General features: G+C 53.4%; 1 protein-coding gene across 5 annotated transcripts in view; it reads right to left on the minus strand.

The window, feature by feature from the left end:
* Window positions 1–10,489, minus strand: part of SH2D3C (SH2 domain containing 3C) — a 29,493-nt gene extending 19,004 nt beyond the window's left edge. For 2 of the 5 annotated variants that reach the window (XM_006181866.2, XM_032478494.1), the window contains exons 1-2: window positions 10,332–10,489; window positions 7,810–8,287 (exon numbers count right to left, since the gene is read on the minus strand). In XM_006181866.2, coding sequence (XP_006181928.2) covers window positions 7,810–8,287; window positions 10,332–10,368 — 515 coding nt within the window. In that variant the 5' untranslated portion in view covers window positions 10,369–10,489. Of the gene's footprint in view, window positions 1–5,904; window positions 6,051–7,809; window positions 8,288–10,331 lie in introns of those variants that run through there. The other 3 variants (XM_032478493.1, XM_032478496.1, XM_032478495.1) reach the window with 3 other exon arrangements.
* Window positions 10,490–14,757: the final 4,268 nt, after the last annotated feature.

A 14,757-nucleotide genomic window follows, 5' to 3' on the forward strand; every position in this document is an offset into this window, starting at 1 on the left:
CTTCCTGTCCACTTCCCCTCAGGTTCTGGGTGGGAGAGGGCCTTGGGAAGGAGATGCCTGCACCAGGGATCAGGGGGGCTGAGATGGCCAGAGCCAAGGCGGGTGCTCAGACAGAGGCCCCAGCCCAGGAAGCTGAAGGTCTGGAGCCATAGTCAGCCCCCATCGCCTCTCCCTGCCCCTCTACAACACTCCACGATTTCTAAGACATAACATAGCCGTGTCTGCTCACAACCCACTGTCACCTCTTGCCCAGGCCACCACCACCATAGTCTTGTGGACTAGCCACCACCTCATTCCTGCCTCCCTGCTGTCACCTGCACTTTTATGAGTTGTTCTCACCCCAGCAGCTAAGCAGTCCTGTTAAAATGAAAGTCAGATCACAACTTTCCTCTGCTCCAACCCACTGGAGCGACCCCTAGTTTCACTCAGATTAAGAGCAGAAGTCCTGATAACAGATTGCACACACTGACACCTCACCACCTCTCTCACTCCACATCCAACCACACTCCCCTCATGTAGCTCCAGCCAAGCTGGGCTTCTTGCTGGCTTTTGTCCCCACCTTGCTGGCCTTTGCATTTCCTATTCCTCCTGCTGGAATATTTTCCCTCCAGATAGCCACTGAGCCCCCACCCCTCCCTCCTTCAGGTCTTTACTAAAATGATCCCTTCTCAGTGAGGCCCTCCCTGGCCACCCATCTGAAAGTGCGGCCTTCTCAATGCTGCCCACCTCCCTGCCCTCCTTAGTTCTCCATAGTACTTCGTCTGACTTGCCATGCACTGACTATCTCCTCTCCAGAACAACAGCTCCACAAGGGCAGAGGTTGGGATTTGCCTAAGACAGAGCCAGGCACCCCATAAAGACTGTTTTGAATGAATGAATGTCATGGCAGCCCCTGCAACTCTGAGGGCTAGTTCTCTGGGTCAGCCCTCTGTGCCTGGGCCACTGCTGGCCACCCCTCCTCTCTCCCTTAGGTCTTCTTTGCACTCTGGCCTCACACTTCCTCCAAATAGTTCTACTACCTCCAGCCTCAGGACCCTTGCACATGATGTTCCCTCTGTCTAGTACCTCCTCTTCCTCTGAGAGCCAGAGTAATTCTTACAGAGCCTGCAGATCTCACTTTGCTTGGAAATTTCTCAAAAATTCTCCCTCCCTTTGTAATGATCAAATCCAGGAGTCAAAGCTTCCATTTAAAAAACTCAGCTCCATTAATCAATTAATTAATTTCTTATTTTATGGATTTAAAAGGCACTTCCCCTCTACTATTAGTGGTGAAATCAATTAATAAATAATAGTGACAATTGAGCGAAATCAGTTCCATTAATCAGTTGCATTAATTATTTAAATAACCAACCCCTTTAATTGCCTGTATTAGCTGATATGTCCTTATAACTGATACCACTTATTGCATACATTAGCTTAATTAACTGAATTAATGAGCAGTAATTAGACCCCTTTATCTTTTATTTCCCCAATGCAGGTTTCAGTCTGAGTTTTACCTTCTGGGCCTCCATCCTGGCCCAGAAGAGAGGGCGAGGACCCTGGAGGAGAGGCTGCTGTCCTGTTTTACCCTGGCCCTCCCTCACCACAGGCAGTCTTGCCCTGCAGAGCCCCGCTGCCTGCCTGCCCTTTGTCCCCCAGTTACTCCCCTGGGGCCTCTGGGTCTGGTCATATGGCCTTGAGTGGAGATTTCCCCAGCCTCTGCCTTCTGCTTCTCAGCTTTCCCCCTGCCCTCCCTTCTCTGAGCTTCAACTTTCTCATCTGTGAAATGGGCATATTTTAACTCTCTTCCCAGAGGGGCCACAAGGGTCCTATGAGAAGGAAGTTTCCTTAGCCCCCGTAGCTCCCCTCACTGCCCCAGTCCCCACCCCTGGAGATCTCGCATCCTGCCCTCCAGAGGAGGGGTGGCTGAAGATTTCTCCCTCCTTCACTTCGACCTTCACTAACCTTGGACAGAGAAGCAACCCTGCCCTGTGCTCCTTAGTCCTTAAAGGCCCTGAGCAGAGAGAGCTGGGGTGGAAAGCCCCATCTCTCTGGAGTCACTCCAGTGACACCCCACAATGGGGCCTTTGGGATTCCCTGCCAGGAAGGCCCTTGGCTTTTGCCTCTGCCCTGCCCCGTCTCCTGTAAGATGGGCCACCACTGTCCTGGAGACATCCTGCTCCTCTCCACCATTCTGTGCCCTCAGTCTTCTTGACAGGGGTGAGCTCCCCAGCAGAGCTCAGAATGGGTGCCAGCCCCGTGAGAAGAGGGCAGATCAGGGGCCATCCTTCCCAGGGCAGAGCTAAGAGTCTGAGTCCCGAGAGCTGCTAGCTGAGACCCAGCACCTGCTGGAAAGGAGCAAAATGGGAAGGTGTGTGTGCTGACTGAATGCCTATATGGAAGCCCCTCTTTATAGGCGAGAAAATTGCATATTGTGACTTGACCCAGGACACACAGCTGCTCAGAGGAGACCTGAGTTGGCTCTGGTTTGCTCCTTGCATGAGGCGGGCTCCCCCAGAAAATGGGGACTGCTACTGCATGGAGATGGGGAGATGCTGGGGAGGGGAGGGCAAAGAAAAATAATATCTCAGCCAGACCAGGAGCCCAGAATCAACATCAGGAAGAGGAAATGGAGCAGGAATGGACAGTGGGGAGACCCTCTGGGGCTCTGGAGAGGGCCCTCAGCTGGGATGGAGGAGGCTGTGTGACCCTGGGCAAGTCCCCCTCATTGGGCCTCAGTTTCCTTCTCTTTAAATGGGTGTGGAGATAGCATACCCAGCTCCTGCGTACTGGTACTTCCTGGGGTCAAGTGCAGGATAAATGCTCTACCTCGTCTAGTCCTCACAGTGACCTTGGGAAGCAGGTGCTGGTATTGTCCCCCATTTACAGATGGGGAAACTGAGGGTCAGAGAGGGGAAAGGAGACGTTCAATATTGTAAAGACAGTCAGCAGGCCTCTGAGCTGCGGATGTATCCCACCCCTATCCTCCCCGGCTTTCACCCCATATACATCCAGTATTCTGTGAATGGGGTCCCCTGAGGGTATGAGGGGATGTGGCTCCAGCTGGGGTTGGGGGGAACCGTCCATCTTTCCCGAGCCAGCGCAGTTCCCACAGCCTGAGGCGTCTGGGGGTCTCGAGGGCTGTGAGAAAGTCTCCACAGGAAATGAGAGCCAGGAGCAGCTGGGCCCCTTCGGAAGACAAGGACCAGCCGCCCAGAGCCTGAGGAGGCTGAACAGGCTGGGCCCACCACAGCCCCCTCCCCCAGTGGGTAATCAGTACCAGATGCCCAGCAGCTGACGTCACTTTGCAGGGCCGAGAGGGTCGTGAGACTCTAGGGAGTGTTGGGAATTCTTGGACCAGAATCAACATTCCAAAAGGAAATGGGGCGGGGGCGAGTGTCTTGGCCTGTTCTCAGTGCCTGGCACCAGGGCTGGCGCATGGGCAACACGGGGTGCTCCCAGTTCTCCTATGGGGTGCCACCTTCTCCAAGACCCAGTTTCCTTCTGAACAGCCCTGGGAGTGGCAGTGGAGGGGCCTGGGTCCCTGGGAGGGAGGGAAGGATGCTCGGGTGAGACACTTTAGAATCAGTAGAACTGCAGTCAAATCCTCCTCAAAGGAGAAGTTCTCGTAAAACATAAGACAGACTGGGGCCCTTCTCTACTCAAGGCCAGAAACGGCTGCCGTCTCACTCAGAATCAAAGCCAGGTCCTTGCTGGGCCTTCCAAGCCTTACTTATCTGAATCCATTTCCTCTCTGGCCTCATTTCCACCACTCCTCTCCCCAGCCCCCATCTTGCTCTATTCCAGACACTCAAGTCTCTGCTGCTCCTCAAACATGCCAAGAACGCTCCTACCTCAGGGCCTTTGTACCTGCTGTTCCCTATCCTGGCACACACCCTTCCTCAGATATCAAGAGGGTTTGTTTCCAGTACACCCAAAGCTAACATGATATCGTACCTCAACTATATTTCAATTAAAAAGAAAAGGTCTGTTCCCTCATCTCCTTTGCTCAAACATCAGTTTCTCACTGAGACTTTTTTCCTACCTAACCTTCCTAGATTATCTCCACTAGCCACTACCCCCCAAGACCAGTTCCCTAATTTGATTTAAATCTTTCTCTGTAGAGCTTTTTTCTGGCTGTTCATATAATTCATTTTTCTTGTTTATCATCTATCTCCCCACACTGGAATGGGGGCTCTAGGAGAGCAAGGGTTTGTCTCCCCAGAACCTAGAAGAGTGACTAGAGCATAGTTGCATCTCAGTAAATACTTAAATGAGTGAAATTCCAACTCAACTGTGTCATCTTGAGCAGGGTATTAATCTTACAAAACCTCAATGTCTTCATCTGTAAAATGGGCTCCTATTACTGCCTTTCCAGGGAAGTATGGGAAGTCATTTGAAATAATGGTAGAAACAGCACTGAGATTTTTACTTGCTGGAGGTGAAATGTGGCCTAGTGGTTAAGAGCTTGGGCTTGGGAGTTGATCAGGTTGGAACCAAATCTAGGCTCTGACACTTAATCTCTCTGTGACCTCAGGAAAGTCCCTTCCCCTCTCTGAACCTCAGTCTCCTCACTGGTGAAATGCAGCAAATAGAGGCTCTCCCCTCATAGGGCTTGTATGGTACATGGCACCTATGGGGTGTTCCACGTGGGGCCTGGCCAGTTGTCCTCTGATGGGACTCTGGCCTGACAATTCCTCTGTGTGTGTGGGGGGGTGTTGGGGGACCTCTCTTCCCTCTCTGAGCCTCTGCTTCCTCCTGTGTAACAGGCACTGAAGGGTAGAGTATCAGGGCTCTCTGGACCCACTATTTCCCTGCAGAAGGCTGAGGGTGCTAGGGGGTGGGAGGAGGCTAGGCTGGTGCTCTCCTTTTTGGGAGCGAAAGGCCTTTATTCCCTGTACTATTGGCCCCTCCTCCCTCCTTCCTCCTCATTCCCCATGATCTCAGCAAGGAACAGGGCACCAGGAAACTCCTGCAGCCTCACCTCTTCCCCTTCCTTCCTTCTGCTCCAGGTGCACCCTGCTTCCCAGAGGGTAGGGGAGGTTCACATCTCCCCCGCTTAGACTGCTCCCTGAACAGCCACTGGGATGACCCCCTTGGGACACTCGGGAATGAGGTCCCCAACCTTAGTGGCAATTCTCAGATGCCCTCTTCCCCAAGATGGATGGATCTTCAGAGACCATCCCAGGCCCATCTTGGCTGCCAGGGAGATTGAGGCCCAGATTAGGGCAGGGCAAGCCTGAGGTCACATAGGCAAAGCAGCTCCCCTGACTTCAGTACAGAGCTGGGCTTCACGGGCTCCTGGAAGAAATGTTCAACAATTCCTGGCCTCCTACTTGGCCCAGAGGTCAGGTGGGACACTGGGTCCTAGGCCACCAGAAAGGGGTTCAATCTGATCTTCTAACCCCACCCCCCTCTGGGCTCCTGGACACTCCAGATGATTAGGAGTGGGGAGGGAGAGGTTCTCTATTTCCCCCATCAGTTCTAGGCCAGGCCTAATGCCAGAGGCACTGCCAGGACCATCTCTGCCCACTTGAGAAGAAGGCTAGGTCCCAGATTTGGCATTCTCAACGTTTTTCAAGACCTGCTGGAGGAGAAGGGTTGCCTAGTCGTTGAAGGCCTGGCCAAGAAGGTTTACTTTAAACCCTGGTTCTGACTTTCACTAGCTGTGTCAAACTAGACAAGTAACCTCTCTTTCTTCATCTGTAAAATGGAGATGATAAGTGTCTCTCTTCTGGGACTGCTGTGATGGGAAGATGCCCAACCTGTGCCAGGACAAGGCAGAGACAGAGTTACACCACAAGAAAGTTTAAAAGTCCCTGATGCTAAACTCTCATTTAGGTTTGTCAGCTGCCCCAGGGGCATGGATTTCCCTCTCAGGCCACTCTCTTCCCGGCCCTCCTCGGTCCCAGCTCGGACACTCACCCTCTGGGTCCCAGTGCGGGGCATCTTCGGCCCACTGCAGTCATGGTTCCCTGTCGTCGCCGCCTGCAGCCTGGGGACCTCCTCAGCTCGACTGCTCCGGGTTTTCTCAGGCAACGGAGCAACAGAGCTCCGAGCAGATTCCGGAGGAGGAGCCTGGCCTGTAGGCCACGCCCCGGGCACGCCCTCCGCCCTCCCCCGGCAGCGCTCCACCGCGTACTCCTCCCTCTGGGAAGGACAAGCCCCGCTTCGGACACGCCCTCCGCCTCCTGTCTCGCTCCGCCCTCTCCCCGTCTATCAGTGTCGGGGACGTGAAGGCCACACCCCGGAGCACACCCTTCCCCCTCGCCCCGCCCCTCACCAATACCAACTTCCCCACCCGTTCCAGAGCTGTCTGGAAAGGCCACGCCCCTAGACACGCCCACCACCCCGCTGCTCCCTGCTTCCGTAAACTCCCAGTGCAGTTCTCAAACTTTCGATTACCTCAGGACGCTCCAGAACCTATGAGGCCCTCTCCCCTACATACAGTCCTTGCTCCACGCCTGAATGAAGCCGAAATTAAGAGGGGAATGGCTAAAGAAGGCAGTCTGGAGCAGCCAGAGATAGTGGAAAAGCAATAGTTTAATCAATCATAAATGTAAACATTCCCATTTACTTAGTGTTTGTGGTGTGCCAGGCACTGTGCTGAGATTTTACAAATATGTTATTGTTGAGTTCTCACCACAACCCTACAAGGTAGGTGCTATCGTTATGCCCATTTATCAGATGAGAAAACTGAAGCTGGGAGAAGGGAACAGACTTGCCCAAGGTCATGCAGTCCGTAAGAGGCAGGAATCTGGTCTGGATGCACTCTGCAGCTTTACAGGGTCCTGCTCCCCACCGAAGCGGGGTCTAGACCAATTACCCCAGCACACAGAAACTGTATTTGGTGTTTCAGGGCGAAGCCATGCAAGAGAGGTTCCAGAACCAACTCTAGAGTTACTTTTACTCAGATTTATTTTCCTTCTCTTTATTTCAATAGGTATATCTGACAGATGTGGTTTAGACAAAGGCTCTGAGGGTTGAAAAGCCAGGGACTGAAGGGTCTCCCAAGGGCATGAAGTGCATGGATGCAGGGCTTAGAAGATTGTAGGTACAATGTGGTGGATGAATGTGCAGCCACTGGAGGCAGGCATATGAATGTGCAGCCACTGGAGGCAGGCATATTCCTGCTCAAGTCCCAGCTCTGCAACCTTGGCTGAGTCTGTTTCCCCATCTTCCAGATGGGGATAATAGTATAATCTTTTACAGAGTTCTCAGTGAATCATATTTGTTTTGACACCCAGTAAAATGGGTACTTACTAAATGAGAGCTATGGTCATATCATCACTATTTATATTTTTGCATCAACTCAACTCCCCCTATAACTAAGTTAGGTGACAGATAATTTTCTAGACTAAGTGGAGTAGTGTTGTCCAGCAGAATTAAAGACGGTGATTCAGGTGAGGAGGCCCAGGGCACGGATCCAGTGACTGGGCTTGGACCCAACCAGCAGCTGAGGGCCCACGCTCGAGGCTGCCGAGGGCTGTGGAGTAAGTTAGCTCAGGCCCCAACTTTATCATTGGCCAAATGTGCGACCTGCCTGGGGCTGATGACATTCCCTCTCTGAACCTGTTTCCTCATCTGTCATGTGGAAATAATATTATCTTCTCAGTTTTTTTTTTTTTTTTGAGAATTAAGTACAAGTGAAGGTCTAAGCACAGTGCCTGGTCTATAGTAAGTATTTGGTTAATGTGTAGTTGTGTTTGTGTGTTTTGTTCTGTTTCTACCCATGTGTGTGTTATGCGTCCTCTTCAGGCTCAGCTAGCAGGAGGTTGGAGACACCATCCCCGCAGGCCCCGCCCTCCCCCTCCCCTGGTGGGCACCTACCTTTCTGAGGGCTCATTACTGAAGGCTTTCTGCCCTTCTATGTCTGCCCTGGGGTCCTCAGGTTTTCTCTCGGGGCCCACCTCCACTTCTGAAGAGTTGGGTCTTACTGCTGGGATGTCCTCCACTGGGGCATCAGTCCCCACCACCACCTTCTTGGCTGCTTCCAAGCCTGGGGGGTCAGGCAGACTTTGGGGCACCAGGTGGGCCTCAGGGCCAACCTCCTTGGCCTCCTGGGTGGCCTGTTTGTCCCGAGTTTTCTTGATGCTGGGGCGAGGCATGGTGCCCATGTGGCTGTACATGTCACTGGAGCGGGCATAGGCTGGGGGGCTCTTGGGGACTGTCACCATGTCATCCTGTGTGGCGTCAAAGGTGTCAGGCTTCAGATGAGGCTGGATACTGATGGGGGCCGGGGATCGCCTCAGAGTGAAGGACCTAGGAAGGTTGGAGAGACTCCCAAAGCCCTTGAACTTGAAGAACTCTGGCAGGGGGAAGGGGAGGGAAAAGAGTTAATGACACTGCTAGCAGTAATAATAATGAAACAATGACACTGCTAGCAGTAATAATAATGAAACATTTGTGCTCACTGAGGGCCCAAAGAGGGTTGGGAGCTTCGCTGACATGCTCTCTAAGGGTTATGGTATAATATGGCAGCCCTGGAATCACATAGCCCTGGGCTTGAATTCCACATCCTAGCTGTGTGACCTTGTGCAAATCACTTGACCTCTCTGAGCCCCATTCTCCACATCAGTAAAACAGAGATTATAGTACCCATCTCCTATGGGGAATGGAAGAATTGAAGAAAAGCATGAACTCAGTATGTAAATAACATGCTTAACATGGTGACTGGCACAAGAATAACCTCTGTAAGAAGTAACCAAGATGATGGTCACAGTAAATGCCTCTGCATTTGTCAAGCATGCTGCATGCAGTACCTCACTGAAGTCTCAGCACAACTCCAGGACACAAGTTTAATCCCCCATTTTCCAGATGAGGGAATTGAGGTTCAGAACTGTGAAATGACCTGCTGAAGGTCACACAGCCAGGAGGTGAAGCACATATGTGTGTGCCTGTGTGATGTATGTTGGGGGTGGGAGGGGGTGTTTGAACAAGGCTCTGTGAACCTGAGGTGAGGATGAAATGAGAAAGGGGTTGTCGGGAGCCTGAGGGTCCCACTCTCTGCGGTTTTCTCCTTCCTGTCAGCTGAGCCCATGGTTGGTCTGTCAGTCGTCAGTCAGGGACTCAGGCAGCAGTGCTCTGGGTGATACCATCTCATTTCCGCAGGGGTGTGTGTGAATCTTCTCCTCCCTGTCCCCAGCTGTGGGACTGCCCCTCCTCACAGCCACATCTCACTGACTTCACTATAGCCTCCCAGATAAGCAAAAAGGAAAAACCCTGGCATTTTCCACTTCCTCAGCATCCTCTGCCTTCTCAGGTCCTCAAAACCACCTTGGAACTTAGATAGGACGCTCCCATTTGACCAGAGAGGAGACTGAGGCCCAGAGAGGGAAAGGGTCTTGCCTAGGGTCACAAAGCAAGGCTGAGCCAGAACAAGGGCCCAGGGCTCTGGACTGCTGGGGTCAGTACTCTGGGGCTTTCCTCCCAGCCCTGCCCGCCCGAGCTTGGCCTTAGCCTCTGCCTCTTGACAAACGCTGTCAGAAAATGCTGAGGCTCTGCTCTGTGCCATGGGGCAGAAATGGTGCCAAAGGCCCCGGAGAGGACCACGACCTGCCTCCTTTCTCAGCACCACTTGTTTTGTCTCCTGGGCACCGGGTGACAGGAGGAAATAGTAGTGGGGCAGGGAGGGAAACTGAGGCGCAGAGTCCAAGGACACAAGAATGAGCCCTGCTCTGTAGCCCTGTATGAGCTCAGGCACGTCCCTGGGCTTCAGTCTTTCCATCTGTGGAATGCAGTCATAATCCTTGCCCAGAACACCCCCACTCCTGTGCTGACAGATCAAAGGAATCAGAAGCTGAAGTCAGCTGGGACCAAACAGGGGAAACAGAGCAATGGGTGGGTGTGGCCCCTAATTGAGTTGCTCTGGGTCCTAGCATCACTGCTGGTAGGGACCTGGGACAGCATCCCATGCACACACACCCCTCCCCCCGCCCCCGCCCCAGCAACTCCCAACCTGAGACCTCATGTGAACCAGGCCCAGAGGGAAGGGGTAGAGTGTGGAGGTCTTTCCTGGCCCAGCCGTGAGGTCAAAGGCAGCCAGAGACGGACACACAGAGAAATGGAGAGACCAAGAGTTGGGGTGGGGAGAGGCAGAGAAATTGAGGTGGCCAGAGGCAGACAAGGGAAGAACAGAGATGGAGAGCCAGACCATCTGGGGAGAGAGAGAGACACTGGGCCAGAGTGATGGAGAGACGGCAACATGGAAACACAGACACAGAGACCTCCAGATAAAGACAGAGATGGGTAGAAAGAGAAACAGAGTGACAAAGAAGCAGAGGCAGAGAGAGGCTGAGATGGACAGATAGGCAGAGGGATGAAGGACAGTACGAACGGTAGCCCACACTCACTGAACTTTTTGCTGGCCTTCTTGGTCCCTTCCGTCATCTTGACAAATCATGTAGAGCCCCCGGCTAGAAGGCAAGTGGCCACTGGAAGCTCTGGACATCAACGCTGAGATGCCTCCTTCACCTCCCCTTCCCCTTTCTCGTGCCTTCTCACTCGCTTCCTCTGTGTATTTTCAAACTAGTGAAACTCCCACAGCCCCACCCTCCCCATCCTCTCCACTGGGGGCGGAGGCTGGGGCCTCCCCCAGTCCTGGCCCCTTGGGCCTCCTCCTTGGCCTCAGCAGTGGGAAGGCAGAGGGCAGACCACAAGCCCATGGGACCTGGAAGGTCTGGGGAACAAACCACAGGCTCTGGGAATGGAGCCCACTGGGTTGGGGGGCCTCTGGGGACCTGCCAACAGCTGTCAGGGGGTCTGGGCAGTGGACTAAGAGGATGCAGGGAGTCAGGCCTGCACGCAGGGAAGTTTAGTCTAAGCCTCAGTGCTGGGGGATACACTGGCAGTGCTGGACAGGAGAGTGACGTGGTTTGGCCCATTGGCTTGGAAATCACCCAGACCCAAATTCAAGTCCTGGCTGGCCACTTTGTTACCGTATGCTCCTGGACTAGAGGACTCACCTCCCTGAACCTCTGTTTCCTCTCTGTGAGTCGGGGGTATTGACAGTGCCCACCTCGCACAGTCCAGTGCTTGGTCCAAAGCCTGGCACAGAATTGGTGCCCACCAAGGCAAGGTCACTCTTTTTTAAGCTACCAGGGACACGATGATAATTTGGTCCACCACACCCATTGTGCGGAGATGGGGCAACCGAGGCACAGACAGGCAGAAAGATTGCCCCAGGTCATACAGCAGGTTCGTGGCACAGACTGGGTTACAACTTGCCCTTCCAGCTCCCTTTACCTACTGCCTGTGTGTGTGTGTGTGTGTGTACACTCACGTGAGCAGAACAGAGATGAGGAAACGAAACCCCCCTTACACAAGTTGCTCCTGACACCTGCAGAGGCTTTCAACAGCTGCTGGGAGGCGGGGCGAGGGAGTGGAGTTTAAAGACCAGGAGCTTCAAATCCAAGCTCTGAGTGCTGCGGACAATTTACTTCCTCCTCTGAAGCCTCAGTCATCTAATTTCTAGAATAGGCACAAGTTCAAGGTAGAGAGTCAACCTGCAGAGACTCCAGCAAGATTGGAAATTATTATCCTAGCCCTGGAGCTGGCAACTGAGGCTGTGATGGGGAAGTCCAAGGTCAGATGGGGTCCAACTGCATCCTCCATAAAATAATGACTGCCAACGACTAACGTTTTCTGATCACTCAGTATGTGCCAGCCATAGGGCTAAGTTCTTCTGCCCTAAGAAGCAAATGTTGTTTCTCTTGTCCTCAGATGTGGAACTTGAAGCCCCCAAAAGCCGAGTTACTTAGAATTGGGACCTTCTTGTCCATTTGTGGAGCCTGAGGTCCTAACTTCCATGCTCATATCTCCTACCACCCTCTGGTAGCTAAATGATTGCCCTGGGTGGGGGAAGGGTCTGCTGAAACTTCTCCATGGAATGAGGGGGGAACATGAGGCCCTGGAAGGGAAAGGGACACAGCTCATGAGACCCAGGCAGCAAACAGGCCTGGGTGACAAGTGTTCAAAGTTCAAATAAAAGGATGGGGTTTCTGGACCATGGACTTGGGAGGAAAAGAGCGTACAACTCCAGCTCTTTCTACGGAGCACTGACCATGAGCCAGGCATGAAGCTGGAAGCCTCCGCAGATGGTTTATTGAATCCTTACAACAGACCTGTGAGGCCATCCTGGTACTGTCCCATTTCACATATGAGGAATCTGAGGCTAAAGAGGAGCACGCTGGACAGACAGATCCCCAGGTGTTCTAATTCCCAGGACGGTGCTCCCTCCCATTTCTGGGGTGCTGTCAGAAGAGGGAGAGGGGCCTGTGGCCTGGCGGTAGCTGGGGGTCTTCCTGGTGCCAACTGGAGGGTGGGCCCCCAGTTTCTCTCCCAGGGGGCAGTCGCAGAGATTTGGGCTAACTGCTGAGGCTGTGGCATCAGCCAGTGCTGACTTCCCCACTCCTGATTTGCTGTGTGATCCTTCCATAAGAGACTTTATCTCTCTGAATCTCAGTTTCCTCATCTGTGAAATAGGGTCGCAGTAGCCCTCACTTCCTGGGGTTGTCAGAAGGATGAAAGGAGCAAATGTTGGCCCAGGCCAGTGCACCGTGGCCCCAGCACATCCTGGGGGTTGCTGCTGAGGGACATGGGTGGTTCAGGCTAGGGGCAGGCAGGCAGGCACAGGCCACGAAAACCCCGGGGCAGGCCCACAGTGTGAAACCCACCCGGGAGTGGAGAGGCTGTGTTGCCGTGGTGGAAGGGCCTTGTCAGCGCTAGGCTGGCCCTGCCGTTGGCCCAGGCGCCAGGGCAGTTGCCGCGTTCCTGGGAGGATGAATGGAGCTCAGTGTGGCAGCTCAGTGTGGCGGCTTCCCTGAGCTCAGAGCCCTCTTTGTGCTGACTTGAGTGGCCGTTGGGAGTGCGGCTGGGGACCTGCTGGCTGGTGGCTGTCCCCTGGGCCCTTCTCAGCCAGCGTTGGAGGCCAGCCCAGCCCCGCTCCGTAGCCCTGAACACACAAGCACTTTCCCGCCTCTAGGCCTTTGCTTGGGCTGGACCCACACCCAGATGCCACTCTTCCTTCAACTGGTTCCATCTTTTCCTCCACTGGGTCCTTGAAGTCTAGATCGAGCCATCATGCCCCCAAGAACCCTGCTCTGATTTCTGTCCCCTCCCTTCTTGCCCCCCCTAGTCTAGGACACAGTCTGCAATCTGGCCAGATGCCATTAGGGATTGGAGGCTTTTGACATCATGGTCAAAGGCACTAGACCAGGCAAACCTGAGTTTAGACCCCATCTGCATGAACTCAGGTAAGTCACATCACCTCTCTGAGCTTCATTCTTCCCATCAATAAAATGGGATAAATACAACATCCCTCACGTGATCCTGTAGCAATGAAATAACATGTTTATACTGAGAGCGTCATCCATCTTACAATCCCTTGTATATTTATTTGCATGGTCCAAACAGATCTCATGCTCCCTGAGAGCAGAACTAACAAGAGAGGAACTCCTGCATCTACGTTGGCCCTGCTATACTGCAGGACTCAGTAGATATCCTTCCCCAGCTTGACTCAGTTGTCTTATATCCAGGCACATAGCTTCATAGCTCCCTGGCTGCGTAGCCTTGGGCAGATCAGTTCACCACTCTGAGCCCCAGTTTCCTCTTTTGTAATCTGGGCCCCATAATAGCAACCTCCTAAGAGGGTGCTGTAAAGTTCCAGGAAGCTGACATCTAACAACATGGAGTCAGGCACAGTCAGTACCCAGCTAGTATGTGCAGAATGTCCATGGGACTGCAGGGCTGTGGGCATCACACGGTCATTCTCTGTCCTGTATCCCCCATCCAGGGACCCCTTCCTTATCTCCTAGACAGACCAGCAGCCAAGACCAACCCAGTCCATGAGCCTTTCTCCTCTCCTCCATATGCCCGGCACCCTGTTCTGGCTTGGAGGAGGAAAACAGAAGGTCCAGGCTAGGGTCAAACAGCTGGCCAGTAGTTCCCTTTCCTATTCCGTGCCTCAGTTTCCCTGTTAAGTGGCAGCAGGACCAGAGGCTCTTTCAACCAGTGAACATTTCCTGAGTACTAGGCACATGCCTGGTCTGGCCAGCTTAGCTGATCCATGGAAGCGGGAAATGGTTCCCTCTTCCAGCAAATCAGAAGTCAAAGTCAGAGAGAAACTCTTTCTGGCTTGGACCCAACTTCTTCTCACTTCCACTTGCGTGATCTGGGGTCCCAGGCTTGGGCAGCCTTCTGAAGGGCTTCTGACTGTTCCTGCTTGCCCTCCTCCCCTAGGGATGGCTGAGGGTCCGAAGCCCAGAGGGGAAGTGACTGGCAATGTTCAGGCCACGGATAGAGGTGGAGGTGATGACACCACCGGAACTTCTGCTGAGGCCTCTGCCCACAGGATGTGACTTTGGGAGAGCTTGTGCGAGCAAGCAGGGGCCCCAGCCTGAGAGTCTGACTGTAGAAGCTACCGAAACCCACGGCAGACCCCTCCCGTGCTACTACCCCCTCCCACACTTCCCATGGGCATCCTGGGTATCCAGGCTGGTGGTGCTGTGCCATGACGACACCCTAACTCCACCCCCAGCCAAGATGGGTGGGGTCCTGACATGGATAATTGCTTGGGGTTGGCACCAGACTGCCCTGGTTCAAATACCAGTGTGTCAACTGGCCAGCTGCTTGACCCTGGCCAGGTGATGTCACTTCTGAGTTTCAGTGTCTGTGTGTGTACAATAGAGGTAATAATAGTACAACATTGCTGAGTGAGAATGGAGATAATTCCTATAAAGTGCTAAGTGTACAGCCTGGGCCATTTATTTTCCCTCAGTA

The sequence above is a fragment of the Camelus ferus genome, chromosome 4 (assembly GCF_009834535.1).
Source record: "Camelus ferus isolate YT-003-E chromosome 4, BCGSAC_Cfer_1.0, whole genome shotgun sequence".
In the NCBI taxonomy this organism is placed as follows: Eukaryota; Metazoa; Chordata; class Mammalia; order Artiodactyla; family Camelidae; genus Camelus; species Camelus ferus.